The following is a 16,667-nucleotide window of genomic DNA, read 5'->3' as shown; positions in this document are numbered from 1 at the left end:
CTGTAAAGTGGCTGCTGGGCGCAGGAGTGTCTGTACGCAAGGTATCTGGCAGGAAATGATAAAGTAGGGGTGGGGGAGGTGGGTCAGTGGGTGCAGGTGTTGATCAACCTCACTGCTTGGGGAAAGTACCTGCTTCTAAGCCTGGTTGTCCTGAACAGGGTGGGTGGGACCCTTCATGACGGAACTGGCCCTTTTCCGGCACCTTGTACGTCCTCGATGGCGGGTAGGGTGTTGCTGGTGATGCTTGGGGCTGTTCTGACTACCCGCTGGAAATGGTCTCCATCAGCAGGGGGCGGACAGTCACGCAGAAACAGCAGCAGGGCTCTGAGACCGATGTGAGCAGTGCAAACGGGCCCTGGGGGTTTCAAAAGGGAATCTGCTCCGTGCCTGGAAAGGAAGGGGAGTACGTGGCCTGATCGGGGACTCCGGTCAACGGGGTCAGGACACGGTATGCGGGCTGATTGTCCTGTGATAATAGGAAAGAACTCCCACTGTCCACCCACGTGACGGGGCCGGCTGTGGCGGACCGTCCTGCTCCTTGTGGGCACGGAATGAATTTCCCCGGATTGGGAGAAGTTCAGGGGAACCTGCTGTCTCAGGGGAGATGTTCCCTCACTCGGTGAAGGGGATCCCTCACAGTCCTGTCCCAGAATGACTCTCATGCCTCGTGGGTAAACATTTGCATTGCTCTGTCAGGGATTGTATTTGGCACCGTTCCTGCACGTAAGCTGCTTTCTGAGGTTAAATTTTCTGTTACCTGACCCCTCTCTCACTTCTCAGAATTCATTAACAGCTGTTTCCCCTCTGCCATCTGATATTCTAAATGGCTATTGAGCCCATGAATCACAGTGGATTTAATTTGGCTTTTTTTTTTGACACTGAACAACAGAAAAGGTTTCTTCTGTGTCAAAGTGAAAACAGATCTCTACAAAGTGATCTAAATTAATTACAAATATAAAACGCACAATAATTGATTGTGTAAGTATTTACCTCCTTCAAGTCAGTATTTATTAGATGCACCTTTGGCAGCAGTTACAACCTTGAGTCTGTGTGGATAGGTCTCTTATCAGCTTTGCACATCTGCACACTGCAATTTTGCTCCATTCTTCTTTACAGAACTGCTCAAGCTCTGTCAGATTGCATGGGGATTGTGAGTAAAACAGCCTTTTCAAGTCCAGCCACAAATTCTCAACGGGACTGAGGTCTGGACTCTGACTTGGCCAGTCCAACATATTAACTTTGTTTTTAATATGTTTCCGTATAGCTTTGATATTCACTTGGTCAGTGTCTTGCTGGAAAACAAATCTTCTCTCAAGTTGCAGTTCTCTTGCAGACTGCATCAGGTTTTCCTCCAGGATTTCCCTGTATTTTTCTGCATTTATTTTACCCTCTACCTTCACAAGCTTTCCAGGGCCTGCTGCAGTGAAGTGTCCCCACAGCATGATGTAGCTTATGCCAAAAATAACTTCTAGTCTGATGGCCAAAAAGCTCAATTTTGGTTTCATCAGATCATAGAAACATAGAAAATAGGTGCAGGAGTAGGCCATTCGGCCCTTCGAGCCTGCACCGCCATTTATTATGATCATGGCTGATCATCCAACTCAGAACCCCGCCCCAGCCTTCCCTCCATACCCCCTGACCCCCGTAGCCACAAGGGCCATATCTAACTCCCTCTTAAATATAGCCAATGAACTGGCCTCAACAGTTTCCTGTGGCAGAGAATTCCACAGATTCACCACTCTCTGTGTGAAGAAGTTTTTCCTAATCTCGGTCCTAAAAGGCTTCCCCTCTATCCTCAAACTGTGACCCCTCGTTCTGGACTTCCCCAACATCGGGAACAATCTTCCTGCATCTAGCCTGTCCAATCCCTTTAGGATCTTATACGTTTCAATCAGATCCCCCCTCAATCTTCTAAATTCCAACGAGTACAAGCCCAGTTCATCCAGTCTTTCTTCATATGAAAGTCCTGCCATCCCAGGAATCAATCTGGTGAACCTTCTTTGTACTCCCTCTATGGCAAAGATGCCTTTCCTCAGATTAGGGGACCAAAACTGCACACAATATTCCAGGTGTGGTCTCACCAAGGCCTTGTACAACTGCAGTAGTACCTCCCTGCTCCTGTACTCGAACCCTCTCGCTATAAATGCCAGCATACCATTCGCCTTTTTCACCGCCTGCTGTACCTGCATGCCCACTTTCAATGACTGGTGTATAATGACACCCAGGTCTCGTTACACCTCCCCTTTTCCTAATCGGTCACCATTCAGATAATAATCTGTTTTCCTATTTTTGCCACCAAAGCGGATAACTTCACATTTATCCACATTAAATTGCATCTGCCATGAATTTGCCCACTCACCCAATCTATCAAAGTCACTCTGCATCCTCTTAGCATCCTCCTCACTGCTAACACTGCCACCCAGCTTCGTGTCATCCGCAAACTTGGAGATGCTGCATTTAATTCCCTCATCCAAGTCATTAATATATATTGTAAACAACTGGGGTCCCAGCACTGAGCCTTGCAGTACCCCACTAGTCACTGCCTGCCATTCTGAAAATCATAGAACCTTCTTTCAGCTGACTTCAGAGTCTCCCACATGCCTTCAGGCAAACTCTGGCCAAGATTTTGTGTGAGTTTTTTTTTCAACGGAGGCTTTCTCTTTGCCACTCTCCCATTACGCTGCAACTGGTGGAGCACCCGGGCAACAGTCACTGTATGCGCAGTCTCTCCCATGGCAGCCACTGGAGCTTGTAACCCCTCCAGAGTTATCATAGGTCTCTTGGTGGCCTCCCTCACTGGTCCCCTTCTTGCACGGTCACTCAGTTTTTGAGGACGGCCTGCTCTGGGCAGATTTACACTATGACCTTCTCACGGAGTTGTTTGGAGTGATCTTTCGTCTTTGTGGTGCAGTTTTTGTCAGGATACTGGCCCACCAGCAGTTGGATCTTCCAGATACAGGTGTATTTTTACTACTATCAGTTGAAACACCTTGACTGCACATAAGTCTCCAAAAACAAATCTCCATTTAACTAATTATGTGACTCCTAAAACCAATTGGCTGCATCAGTGATGATTTGCTGTGACATATTAAAGGGGGTGAATACTTATGCAATCAATTAGTTTGTGTTTTATATTTGTAATTAATTTAGATCACTTTGTAGAGATCTGTTTTCACTTTGACGTGAAAGAGTCTTTTTCTGTTGATCAGTGTCAAAAAAAGCCAAATTAAATCCACCGTGTTTCAATGTTATAAAACATGGAAACTGCCAAGGAGGAGTGAATGCTTTTTATAGACAATGTATATATAGTTATCATGTATTACGTTGTACTGTTGTCTTTAAGTTAACAAATTTCACGACATGCCAGTGATAATAAACCTGATTCTGATTCCTGCTTCCTCCATCACTTCCTCCCTCCCTCGCTCCCTTTCCCAGTTCTCAGCCACATCCACCACCATCCTGGATGAGGAGCCCATTGTGAACTGCGGGCTGGCAGCGGCTTTGCACCTCTGCAGAAACAAAGGTGGGTACCTGCAGCGGGGAACGTGGGGACCGTGAGTGGGCTGTGCGCTGTAGCGGCTGGGGGCCTGGAAAAGGTTAAGGAGAGATTTTTAATGCCACTCAAAGTGGGCAGCGCAGTGCACAGTGGGTAGATCTGGGTTCAATCCTGACCACCAGCAGTTCTCCCTGTGACCCCGTGGTTCCCACTAGGTTTGCTGGTTCCCTGCCACATCACGGCCTTGTGTGGGGTCAGTGGGTTAATCGGCCGCAGTGTGTGGGTGAGGGGGTAGAATATCTGGCGAGTAGATGGGGAAAGTGGGGAGAATAACAGGACTGCTCAATGTTAGGGGCCTGGAGAGTACTGAGGAACAGAGGGGACTGGCAGCACAGGTAAATTATGAAGAAGGCATGGAGGGAGAGAGCACAGTGGGGGATGCACTGACGTACTGTGACCACTAGGGGACACACTGAGCAACTGCTTATACACACTTTGACCACTAGGGGGCACACTGAGCAATTGCTTACACATACTGTGACCCACACAAAAAGTGCTGGTGAACACAGCAGGCCAGGCAGCATCTGTAGGAAGAGGTACAGTCGACGTTTCGGGCCTGACGAGTCCTGACAAAGCGTCTTGGCCCAAAACGTCGACTGTACCCCTTTCCATAGATGCTGCCTGGCCTGCTACATGGTCTAAAGTGCCTCCTGTCCCATCCGCATCCAGTTGGCGGTGGCCCTGCTGAACGGGGTGCGGGCCACGAGGGAGGGGGAGGCGAGTGCGGTCACACTCCCCAGTGCCTCTCTTGGCAGCAGCCGGATCCTCAGCTGTGAGGGGAAGTTTGAAGGAGGGGCAGAGGGTGGCTGTGACTGTGAATGGTATTGCCCCCAGTGACGGGTCCTTGTCCTTGTTTCTCGTCCTTCAGGGCTGCTGGACACCACGATGCAGAAGGTGGCCCGCGTCCGGTCCTCAGCCAAGACCCTTCCTTCAACTGTTTACGCCATTGAAGATAAAATGTAAGTCTTTACAGCATGCAGACGGGAGCTTAACAACTCGGGTTGTGGCAGTGGGACAGACCCCTTGAGTCCCAGGTGGAGGAGTGGTGGGGATCAGGTCGTGGGGACGGGAGTGCCAAGAGCAAGAAAACGTTTGTGAACCCTTTGCAGTTACCGGGTTTTCTGCATTAATTACTCATAAAATGTGGTCTGATCTTCATCTAAGTCACAGTAATAGACAATCACAATCTTCCTAAACTGATAACACACAACAATTGTACTTTTCTTGGCTTTATTGAACACATTGTTTAATCATTCACAGTCCAGGCTGGGAAAAGTATGTGAACCCTTGTATTTAATAACTGGTAGAGTCTCCTTTAGCAGCAATAGCCTTCACCAAACGTTTCCTGCAGCTGCTGATCAGACTTGCACAGTGGTGAGGAGGAATTTTAGACCATTCCTCCATACAAAACTGTTTCAGTTCATCAATATTTCTGGGATACCTTGCATGAACAGCCCTCTTCAGGTCAAGCCACAGCATCTCAACTGGGTTAAGATCTGGACTCTGACTTGGCCAGTCCAAAACACTAATTTTCTTTTTAAACCATTCTGTTGTTGATTTACTCTTGTGTTTCGGATCATTGTCTTGTTCCATCATCCAACTTCTATTAACCTTCACGTGACTGACCGCTACCCTGATATTCTCCTGGAAAACGCCTTGATACAATTTTGAATTCATTGCTCCCTCAATGATTGCAAGTTGTCCGGGCCCTGAGGGAGCAAAGCAGCCCCAAACCATGATGCTCGTTCCACCATGCTTCACAGTTGCGATGAGGTTTTGGTGGTGTGCGGTGCCCTTTCCCCCCCCCCCCGAACACAGCAATATGTATTTCTGCCAGAAAGTTCAACTTTTGTCTCACCTGTCCACAGAACGTTATCCCAGAAGCGTTGTGGAACGACCAGGTGGTCTTTTGCAAACTTGCAAACTTTTTTTTTACAGAGAGCAGTGGTTTCCTCCGTGGTGTCCTTCCATTCTTGTTCAGTGTTTTTCTTATAATGAACACATTGAACAGACTTTAGCAAGCTGTAGAGATTTCTGCAGGTCCTTTACTGTTACCTTTGGGTTCTCTTTCACCTCCCTCAGCACTGCACATTGTGCTCTTGGTGTGACCTTTGCAGGATTCCCACTCCTAGGGAGAGTAGCAACAGTACTGAGTTTCCTCCATTTGTAGGTAATTTCTCCTACTGCGGACTGATGAACACTCTGGTCTTTAGAAATGCTTTTCTAGCCTTTTCCAGCTTCATATATCTCTGCAATTCTTCTAAGGTCCTCTGAAAATTGTTTAGATCGAGGCATGGGGCACAAAATGGCTAATACGAGGGGCTTTTAAGGTGTCTGGGGGTAAATATAGGAGAATGGCGGAGGTAGTTATTTTTTAAACACATGCCAGGGTTGGTGGTAGAGTCATGTAAGGAACTCTTAGACGGGCACAGGGATGAAAGAAAAATGGAATCTGTCTATCTATTACTGCAGAGGTTCACGTACTTTTTGAACCTAGACTGTGATTGTTTAAATGTTGTACTCAGTATTGATGAGACGAAGTGCAATTGTTTGTGTGTTATTAGTTTAGGCAGATTGTGTTATTATGAGTTAGATGAAGATCAGACCACATTTTACGAGTAATTAATGCAGCAAACCAGGCAATTGCAAAGGGTTCACGAGCTTTTCCTTGCAAGTGTATGTCACTGGCTCCAAGAGGGGGCAAAGGGAATCCCAGCAACAAACTATTGCCAGCTATTGAAAGTGGTGGGGCCTGTAATCATAAGAGAACCTGCAGATGCCGGAAATCCGGAGCAACACACGCACAAAATGCCGGAGGAACTCAGCAGGTCAGGCAGTGTCTGTGGAGAGGAGTAGGCCTGTCAACGTTTCAGGCCAAGAGCCTTCAGCAGGACTGGAAAGGAAGGGGATGGAAGCCAGGAGGGGAGGAGTACAAGCTGGCAGGTGATAGGTGGAGCAGGTGGGGGGGATGGATGAAGCTGGCAGATGATAGGCGGAGCAGGTGGGGGATGGAGGAAGCTGGCAGGGTGATAGGTGGAGCAGGTTGGGGGATGGAGGAAGCTGGCAGGTGATAGGTGGAGCAGGTTGGGGATGGAGGAAGCTGGCAGATGATAGGTGGAGCAGGTTGGGGGGGATGGATGAAGCTGGCAGATGATAGGCGGAGCAGGTGGGGGATGGAGGAAGCTGGCAGGGTGATAGGTGGAGCAGGTTGGGGGATGGAGGAAGCTGGCAGGTGATAGGTGGAGCAGGTTGGGGATGGAGGAAGCTGGCAGATGATAGGTGGAGCAGGTTGGGGGGGATGGATGAAGCTGGCAGATGATAGGCGGAGCAGGTGGGGGATGGAGGAAGCTGGCAGGGTGATAGGTGGAGCAGGTTGGGGGATGGAGGAAGCTGGCAGGTGATAGGTGGAGCAGGTTGGGGATGGAGGAAGCTGGCAGATGATAGGTGGAGCAGGTTGGGGGGGATGGATGAAGCTGGCAGATGATAGGTGGAACAGGTGGGGGGGGATGGATGAAGTAAGAAGCTGTGAGGTGGAGCAGGTTGGGGATGGAGGAAGCTGGCAGGTGATAGGTGGAGCTGTTGGGGAGGATGGAGGAAGCTGGCAGATGATAGGTGGAGCAGGTTGGGGAGGATGGATGAAGCTGGCAGATGATAGGTGGAGCAGGTGGGGGGGATGGATGAAGTAAGAAGCTGCGAGGTGATAGGTAGAAGAGGGAAAGGACTGAAGAAAAAGAAAGTTGACAAAGAAGTATAGAAAAACAGAGGGCTATGGGTAACCCTAGTAATTTCTAAGGTAGGGGCATGTTTGGCACAACTTTGTGGGCCGAAGGGCTTGCATTGTGCTGTAGGTTTTCTATGTTTCTGAGTGTGGACCATGGAAGAAAGGGAAAGAGGGGTACCAGAGGGAAATGATTAGTGGGGTGAGGAGAAGAGAAGGGGTAAGAGGAGAGCCAGAATGGGGAATGGGAAAAGAGAGGAGGGGGAGGGATGAGAAATTGCCGAGAGAAAGCAATGTTCATGCTGTCATGTTGGAGTCTGCCCAGACGGAATATTGTCTGCCATTGCAAGCGATGGGTCCCGCCTTGGAATGTTAGAAATGGGGCTTCTGGGTTTCGACCCAGTCACAGTGAAGGAAGGGCGATACATTTCCGAGTTCGGCCGGTGTGTGATTGAGAGGGGGAAAGAGTGGGTGGTGGTGCTCCCCTGTGCCGGCTGCCCCTGGGTTTGGGAGGGGCAGCCCGCGTGCGGTGCATTTTGTGGACGGTGCACACTGCAGCCACTGTGCGCTGGCGGTAGAGGGAGGGAGCGTTTAGAAGGACAGATGGGGTGCCGATCGAGCGGGCTATTTGACCTGGATGGTGTCGAACACTTTTGAGTCGTTGGAGCCATATTCACCTGGGCGAGTGTGAAGTATTCCGTCGCACTGCTGATGGGGGAAGGGTCTTGGGGTGTCAGGAGGACCTCAAGCCCCACTCCTCTGGCTGCCGCAGATGAACTTTGTTCAGTGCTCTCTGCCGGTAGAGAGGCTCTCACCAGTGAAGGAGCCAGTGAATGTGAAGAAGGCAACACACAAAATGCTGGAGGAACTCAGCAGGGCAGGCAGCATCTGTGGAGGGGGAATAAACAGTCAAAGTCTTGGGCAGGGTCCCCCCTCCACAAGTGCTGCTTGACCTGCCAAGTTCCTCCAGCAGTCGTAACCGTAGCTTCTCGACCCAGAACGTCGACTGTTCATTCCCCTCCGTGGATGCTTCCTGACTTTCTGGGAGTTTCTCTGGAATTCTGTGTGTGTGTGCGTTGCTCCAGACTTCCGGCATCTGCCATCTCTCCTGTGGAGCCGAGGTTGCATTTAACCTGGGCCGTGGTCAAGGGACCTCCAACAACCTGTGCCGTGCTCCTGATGCAGCGGGAAGCAGGCAGGTCTTGGATCCTGAAGAAGGAGATCACCCCGAACCGTCGAGTGTTTATTCCTCTCCATAGATGCTGCCTGACCTGCTGAGTTCTTCCAGCATTTTGTGTGTGTGTGTGTGTGTTGCTCTGGATTTCCAGCATCTGCAGAATCTCTTGTATTCTGAATGTGAAGAGAGGGTAGTTACACATGAGGTGAAGTCAGCCAGGAGGCTGAGATGTTAAATTGCAGCCTGAGTACAACACACAGAACGGTACAGGCCATTTGGCCATGCTGTCGTACTGACCCTTTAACCTACACGATCAGTCTAACTTCCCTGCCATGGGGTCACGTTCCCTCTCAGGTGTGCCTGCGCTCGCATTTTCTGCTACTAGCGCACAAAGCAATTTAAACTGCACACAGAAGATTGTCACCCTCTACCTTGTTGGCGCGCTCAGCTTATTTCACAACCCTCCACAATCACATTTCCACTTCCGGTTTCTGATGCGGGCGCTGCTGACGACGTGGGGTTTGAGATGATCTGTCAGCCGATCTCAAAACTGGCTTATTTGTCCTGTTCTTCTCTAGGAAATTATTCATTGCGCTCACGTTGCTGTCACTGGGCAAAAAAAAAATGTTTTGCGCACACTGATCATTGCAAATTAGAGGGAACGTTGCCGCAGAGCCATCCAGTTTTCTTTCATCCATATGCCTGTCCATGAGGTCCTTACATTCCTCTACCACCACCCCTGGCACGGCATAATACATACTTGTGTTTTTAAAAAAAACTACCTCCGCCAGTCTCCAGTATTTTCCTCTGGACATCTTAATACCCCCTTGTATTAGCCATTTCTGCCCTGGGGAGAAAGGCCTCTGGCTATCCACTCGGTCTATGCCCCTTATCTTACACACCTCTGTCAGTTAGTCATAGTCGTACTTTATTGATCCCGAGGGAAATTGGGCTTCGTTACAGTTGCACCGACCACGAATGGAGTATAAATATAGCAATATTTCACCTCTCATCCTCCTTCGCTCCAAAGACAAAGCCTTAGCTCGCTCAACCTTCCCCCATAAGACTCGCTCTGCAATCCAGGCAGCATCCTGGTGAATCTCCTCTGCACCCTCTCTAAAGCTTCCACGCCCTTTCTATAATGAGGTGACCAGAACTGAGCACAATCCTCTCAGTGTGGATTAATTAGAGTTTTATAGAGCTGCAACATTACCTTGTGGCTCTTGAACTTAGGCCCACGATTATAGAAGGCCAACGCACCAACACCTTCTCAACTATAAGAACACAGGTAATATGAAACAGGGAGAGGGGTTGGCCATCTGGCCCGTCGAGCCTGCTGTTCCGCCACCCAATAAGATCATGGCTGATCTGACCATGGACTCATCTCCACCCACCTGCCTTTTCCCCATAACCCTTAATTCCCCTACTATGCAAAAATCTATCCAACCTTGTCTTCAATATATTTACTGAGGCAGCCTCCACTGCTTCATTGGGCAGAGAATTCCACAGATTCACCACTCTCTGGGAAAAGCAGTTCCTCCTCATCTCCGTCCTAACTCTACTGCCCTGAATCTTGAGGATATGCCCCTAGTTGTAGTCTCACCTGCCAGTGGAAACTACTTTCCTGCCTCTATCTTTTCTACCCCTTCCATAATTTTCATAAACCACCCAGATATCTTGCCCGGTGACGTTGAGAGAGTCACGGGTGTGAGACCCCCCACAGAGGATGCTCGGTCGGTGCCTGCTGGAGGCTGGCCCTGCTGAAGGTGGGGTTGAACGGCCACAGTCCGAGCCATGTTCCCCCCCCCCCCATGGTGATATTCTCCACACGGTGGGGGTCTATCCAGCCCAGCTGTGGACACTAACCTTGGCGCTTTGGTGCAGGTTAATAGACGACAAATACAGCAGGCGGGAGGAGTATCGCGGCTTCACGCAGGAGTTCAAGGAGAAAGAGGGGTACCGGCCCGACGTGAAGATCGACTACGTCGACGAATCGGGGAGGAGACTGACTCCTAAAGAGGTAGGAAAGGGTCCTGGGAGTGGCTGGGGAGGGAGGTGGTTCCACAGGCAATGCCCCAGGACTCTGCCCGGGCACTGCATGCCAATGTTCCATTCTGGAGTATTCTTGAAGAGGAAACGTGCAGGGAGGTGTGCCGGGACCGTTGGGCGCTACGGGGGATAAATGCCATTCTTGACAGGGATGGGAACGTTTTAGTTTAGTTTAATGCAGAGAAGTGTGTGGTGTTGCAGTTCAGTATGATCGACGAGGGTCGGTGTGTGAACGGTCGGGCACTGAGGAGTGCGGTAGAACAAAGGGATCTGGGAATACAGGTCCTTAATTCATTGAAAGTGGCGTCACAGGGAGATAGGACCGTCAAGAAAGCTTTTGGCATATTGGCCTTCATAAATCAAAGCATTGAGTACAGGCAATAGGATGTTATGTTGAGGTTGTAGAAGATGTTGGCGAGGCCTAATTTGAAGTATTGTGTGCAATTTTGGTCACCTACCTACAGGAAAGATGTAAATAAGGTTGAGGGAGTACAGAGAAAATTTACAAGGATGTTGCCGGGTCTGGAGGACCTGAGTTATAAGGAAAGGTTGAGTAGGTTAGGACTTGATTCCTTAGAATGTAGAAGATTGAGGGGAGATTTGATAGGGGTATACAAAATTATGAGGGGTATAGATAGGGTAGATGCAAGCAGGCTTTTTCCACTGAGAGTGGGTGAGACTACTAGCAGAGGTCATGGGTTAAGGGTGAAAAGTGAAAAGTTTAAGGGGATCATGAGGGGAAATTTCTTCACTCAGAAGGTCATGAGAGTGTGGAACGGGCTGCCAACACAAGTGGTGCGTGGGAGCTCGATTTCAACATTTAAGAGAAGTTTGGATAGGGACATGGATGGTAGGGGTGTGGGAGTAGGCAGTTTAAAAGGTTTCAGCATGGACTAGATGGGCTGAAGGGCCTGTGTGTGCTGTACTTCTCTGTGACTGGCTTGTGTTGGTCACGGATATTGTCGATGTATTTGGTGCCGCATTTTATAGGATTGTGGAATGTAATTTGCAGTAAGGAATTCCTGTAAAAGTAGAGGGTTGGTCTGGGTGTTGGATGCTCCACAGAGAGTGTCACAGGCACTGGCCTTGTGTCAGGAGACCCCACCGCTGCTCGCCCCACAGTGTGACGTAGTCCACGGCCACGGCCCAGAGATTCTGTGGCCGGTATATCTTAACAGAGCACTTGACAGGAGCAGGTCCCGCTACTCTCTGTGACGAGTTTGCACGTCCCCGCGAGGAGTTTGCACGTCCTCCCTGGGACCGCGTGGGTTTCCTCTGGTTTTCGCCCTCGTTCCAAAGAAGAACTCATCAGGCTTAGTGAGTTGTGTGCATGCTACACTGACTCTTAGCTGCTCCCAGCACATCCTCAGGCACAAATAACACACAAAATGCTGGAAGAACTCAGCAGATGAGGCTGTACCGATGGAAAAGAGTAAACTCTCGACGTTTCGGGCCAAGACCCTTCCTTTCCAGTCCCGATGGGAGGGTCTCGGCCCAAAACTTTCACTGTCACTTACCTCTGTAGGTGCTGCCTGACCTACAGAGTTCTCCCAGCATCTCGTGTGTGTTGCTCAAGATTTGCAAATCTGCAAAAACTCTTTTTCCCTCCCAAAGATTTATTTGGGCTGACTTACATTTGGATTTTGAAAGGCCATGTTCTTCCTGTGACTGTGGTCCACGCAGAATCGGGACTCGGAACAAGCTCTGCGTTCGGTTCACGTCACCGTTACTGGTATCCGTTCTCTTTTTCTGGTGTTGCCTCTCTAGCCAGTGACAGCTCTTGGAAAGAAAATGATGGTGACCTGGGCATTTGGTGGTCTGGAGAGGGTCAGGGTTGTGGTGGGATGGGTGGGTGGGGGGGTGTGAGCTGTCTCCCTGAAACACATCTGGGGAAGCTGTTCCCTTTCTGCTGTCGGGAAAGAGTTCCAGCAATTAGACCCAGCGATCTCCACTCAGTACATCTCGTTAATGCAAATTTCTAATCAGCCAATCACGTGGCAGCAACTCGGTGCATCAAAGCACGCTGACACCTTCAAGAGGTTCAGTTCTTGTTCAGAACAAACATCAGAATGGGGGAGAAATATAATCGAGGTGACTCTGACCCATGCAATGATTGTCGGTGCCAGATGGGGTGGTTTGAGTATTTCAGAATCTGCTGATCTCCAGGGATTTTCATGCGCAACAGTCTCTGGAGTTCACAGAGAACGGTGCGAGAAACAGAAACATCCAGTCAGTGGCAGTTCTGTGGGCGAAAACACCTTGTCAATGAGAGAGCTCAGAGGAGAACGGCCAGACTGGTTCAAGCTGACAGGAAGGTGACAGTAACTCAAATAACCACTCGTTACAATAACGGTGTGCAGAGGGGCATCTCTGAGCGCACAACACGTTGAACCTTGAAGTGGACGGGCTACAGCAGCAGAAGACCACGAACATACACTCAGCGGCCACTTTATTGGGTCCAGGAGGGACCTCAAAGTGGCCACTGAGTGTATTTCCAATATATTAGCGAGGGGCTTGCTGTGAATTTCGGATGTGCTGTCTGGCCATTAACTGCGGTGCTCATGGTGGAGAGGGCGAATGTCCTGAGAGCTGTGGGTCGTGTTGCTGTCTCTCCGCTCCCGTGCTGTCTGGGCTTTGCACATTCTCCCTGCGACCGCTGCAATTTCTCCCAGGTGCTCTGGTCCCCTCCCACAGCGAGGTCCTTGCAATCGATGGACTGCGTGAACTACTCAACGTTAACTGGAGCACGGGTGAAAGTGGGGTCGATGGGCAGCTTCGAGGGTGGGGTGGGGGCGGGGATAATTTTCAGAGATGGAGGGGGTGATTTTACTGATGGGGGTAGCTAGCATGGAGCAGAGGGCAGAATGGACTTCTATGAAGGCGTTTGGTATTCTGTTTTCTGCTGGAGGGGGTTTGAAGGAACCGGAGGGGAAAACCGCTCACCAATGCTTCCTGTTCTGCTCACTTCGCCCCCACAACTTGGGCTGAAATAAACTCATAAGCCAAAGGGTCGGCATTTGGCCATTTGGCCCATCGTGCCTGTTCCACCATTCCATCATGGCTGATGTATCATCCCTCTCAACCCTTCCTTCTCCCCGTAACCTTTGGCACCCACCTCCTGTTTAAATATACTCAATGACTTGGCATCCACAGCGTCTGTGGCAATGAATTCCACAGATTCACCTCCCTCTGGCTGAAGAAATTCCTCCTCGTCTCTGTTCTGAAGAGACCTCTGTCCATCCTGAGGTTGTTTCCTCTCATCCTGGACTCCCCCACGATCGGAAACATCCTCTCTACATCCACTCTATTTAGGCCTTCAGATCTTCAGTGGGACTTGTGAAGGTTTCTCCCCAATCCCCCAATTGTTTAAAACTCCCACCCCAGAGCCATTAAACTCCTCACGCATGAACCTTTTCAACTTGGAACCTCCTATGGACCCTTGCCATATCTTTTCTTGGAGTAGGGGGTCCAAATCTGTTAATGTGATTTGACCAAAGCCTCAACATTACACCCTTGCGTTTATATTTTAGTCCCTCAACGAATGCTAACATAGAATTGGCCTTCCTTACTACTAACTTAACCTGAAAATGATCTTTTAAGGGAATCCTACACAACGACTCTCAAGTCCCTCTGCACCTCTGATTTCTGAATTTGGTTCCCGTTTAGAAAACTATCCACACCTTTATTCCTTCTACCAAAGAGCATGACCACACACTTCCCTACGCTGCCATCTGAGTGCTTCTGCTTCCTCAACACTACCTGCCCCTCCACCTGTGTTTGTGTCGTCTGCAAATCTATTGTGAGACGTAAACTGACTGTCTGCCATCTTGCCCCGAAAAAATAAATACTTCAGGCGTTCCGGCAGCTCTCCCACCGCTTCCACGGGAAGGGCTCGGGGAAAATGAAGACGGAAAAGCGGATGAAGAAGCTCGAGGAGGAACACGTGAGTGTCGTGATGTGTTTGTCCCACGCTGCTTCCTCAGCCCCCTCTCCGCCTCGAAGCCCGGCATCTCTCCCGGCCGCCACCCTTCTCAATTCATCCTCCTCTGCTTCCGTGTCGAGGCCAAACTCTGGCTGGAGGAGCAATGCCTCGCATTCCAGCTCGGTAGACTCCAACCTGATGTGTGAACATCAATTTCTCTAACTTTTAGTTATTTCTCCCTCCTCCACCCTTCTTTTTCCATCCCTTCTTCTCCCCTTCTCACCTGCCCATCTGGTGCCCCTCCTCCTTCCCTTTTTCCCATGGTCCAATCCCCACCCTACCCCACCCATCAGGCCTCCCAGCTTCTTACTTTCTCCCAGATCCCCCACCCTCCCACCTTCCCCCTCACCTGCCAGCTTGTACTCCTTCTCTTCCCCACCCCCCCACCTTATTCTGGCTTTTTCCCTCTCCAGTCCTGAAGAAGTCCCTTGGCTTGAAACGTTGACTGTTTATTCCCACCCCTCCTTCCACCTGCCAAGTTCCTCCAGCATTTTGTGCGTGTTGCTCTGGATTTCCAGCACCTGCAGAGTCCCTTTGTGTCTGTCCCTGCCAGCTTCTCGCGTCCCGTTAATCGAGGCGTCCGCCCGCCGCGGGGAGACTGTCGGGGACCCTCTCTGGTGTGTGGGGTGGATGGGAGAGGATCGCTGACCCACCTCACCTCCTCTTTGGTTACCCCCCCCCCGCCCTCACCATGCAGCTGCTGAGGAAGATGAGCTCCAGTGACACGCCTCTCGGCACGGTGGCCCTCCTGCAGGAGAAGCAGAAAGCGCAGAAGACGCCGTACATCGTCCTCAGCGGGAGCGGCAAGAGCATGAACGTGTACGTGAGCTCGGGCCGGGGCGTGGGAGCGTAGGCGGGGCGGGACTGGTGGTCCTCAATCGGGGCGGGGTGCGCTCTTCACCCGAGCTGGCCCCAGGGCTGCCCATGATCCCGTCCAGGCCTGGTTTTGTCGGGGGGTAGTGGAGATCCTGGGTGTCCGGTTGGAACGGAGACGAGGAGGAATTTCTTTAGCCCGAGGGTGGTGAATCTGTGGAATTCATTGGCTGTGGCCAGCCAAGTCGTTGGGTGTACCTAAAGCGGAGGCTCTTGATTAGGAAGAGCAGCCAAGGTTACGGGGAGAAGAAAGGGTTAAGAGGGAAAATAAGTCAACTCTGAATGAGTCATTGGGTCAGATGGCCTAATTCTACTTCTGTGACCTTTGCTCTTATGGGGCCAGGGGCCAGTAATAAAATGAGAGGTGTCAGTTCCCCACGGCCCTCAGACAGCTCGACAACACAGAAATGGCTCAGTCAGTCCATCTGCTCCACGCCAAACTGTTAGTCTGCCTAGTCCCGCCAATCCACACCCGGGCCATACACCTCCTGTCCATATACTGACCCAGACATCTAACTGTTGCCGCTGGCAGCTCGTTCCACACCCGCACCACCCTCTGGGTGAGAAGATCCCCCTCACGAGCTTTCAATGGTTTATCTGTTGGATAAATTCTCCAGAGGTGACAATTCCGGTGATTCTCTCCCATTATAGTGAGCCGGGGGGGGGCGGAACTGCATGCATGGCCCTGTCTGGGTGGGGTGGGGGCTGCTGTGCCTGTGACCAGGACCTAGATCAGGGCACTGGCGGCTTAGCCAACAGGCGGGTGGAGGGCAATGCTTGGCAGCTGTTCTGGGTGAGCGTGCGTTGCGTCCGGTGTTCTCCGAGTCCCCGTTTCATGACTTTTCCTCCTTTTACAGAAACACGATCACCAAATGAATCTCCAGCGAGCGTCAGAATTGGGGCTGGCGAGGATTTGGATTTGTCTTTGTGTGACCTGGTCTCCCTCTCTCTTTCTCTCTCTATCCTTTTACTGTGTACATTAATAAAAGCAGCTTTCTTTTTCCTAAACGGCTGTGTGTTTGAGGAGTGTCTCTGACCTGATGAAATCTTGAAGGGTGTCGCCACAAACATTATTGCCCCTCCAGGAATGCTGCCTGACCTGTTGAGTTCCTCCAGCATTTTGTGTGTGTGTGTGTGTGTGTGTTGCTCTGTGACCAGTTCTCCCAGGGCAGATATTCCGAGCAATAAGGTGGAGCTTTAAGCTTTTCTCAGCTGTGCCGAAACTCGAGGCCGGGACTTGCTCGGGGCTTTCTCGTTGCCTCCTGGTGGAACTGGTTTGGATGCAGAATCCGAGCAGCTTATTTAGAGATTC

At 50.6% G+C, this 16,667-nt stretch overlaps 1 protein-coding gene across 1 annotated transcript in view; it reads left to right on the top strand.

Annotated features, from left to right (window-relative positions):
• The window catches only part of sart1 (spliceosome associated factor 1, recruiter of U4/U6.U5 tri-snRNP), a 54,498-nt gene extending 38,131 nt beyond the window's left edge, over nucleotides 1-16,367 (top strand). Inside the window, exons 15-20 of the mRNA XM_063036268.1 lie at nucleotides 3,436-3,523; nucleotides 4,425-4,515; nucleotides 10,336-10,471; nucleotides 14,354-14,443; nucleotides 15,180-15,301; nucleotides 16,213-16,367. Coding sequence (XP_062892338.1) covers nucleotides 3,436-3,523; nucleotides 4,425-4,515; nucleotides 10,336-10,471; nucleotides 14,354-14,443; nucleotides 15,180-15,301; nucleotides 16,213-16,231 — 546 coding nt within the window. The 3' untranslated portion in view covers nucleotides 16,232-16,367. The remainder of the gene's footprint in view (nucleotides 1-3,435; nucleotides 3,524-4,424; nucleotides 4,516-10,335; nucleotides 10,472-14,353; nucleotides 14,444-15,179; nucleotides 15,302-16,212) is intronic.
• The last annotated feature ends 300 nt before the right edge of the window (nucleotides 16,368-16,667 follow it).

The sequence above is a fragment of the Mobula hypostoma genome, chromosome 30 (assembly GCF_963921235.1).
Source record: "Mobula hypostoma chromosome 30, sMobHyp1.1, whole genome shotgun sequence".
Taxonomy (NCBI): Eukaryota; Metazoa; Chordata; class Chondrichthyes; order Myliobatiformes; family Myliobatidae; genus Mobula; species Mobula hypostoma.
The sequence above is the reverse complement of the archived record's forward strand: the minus strand, read 5'-3'. Positions and strand labels throughout refer to the sequence as shown.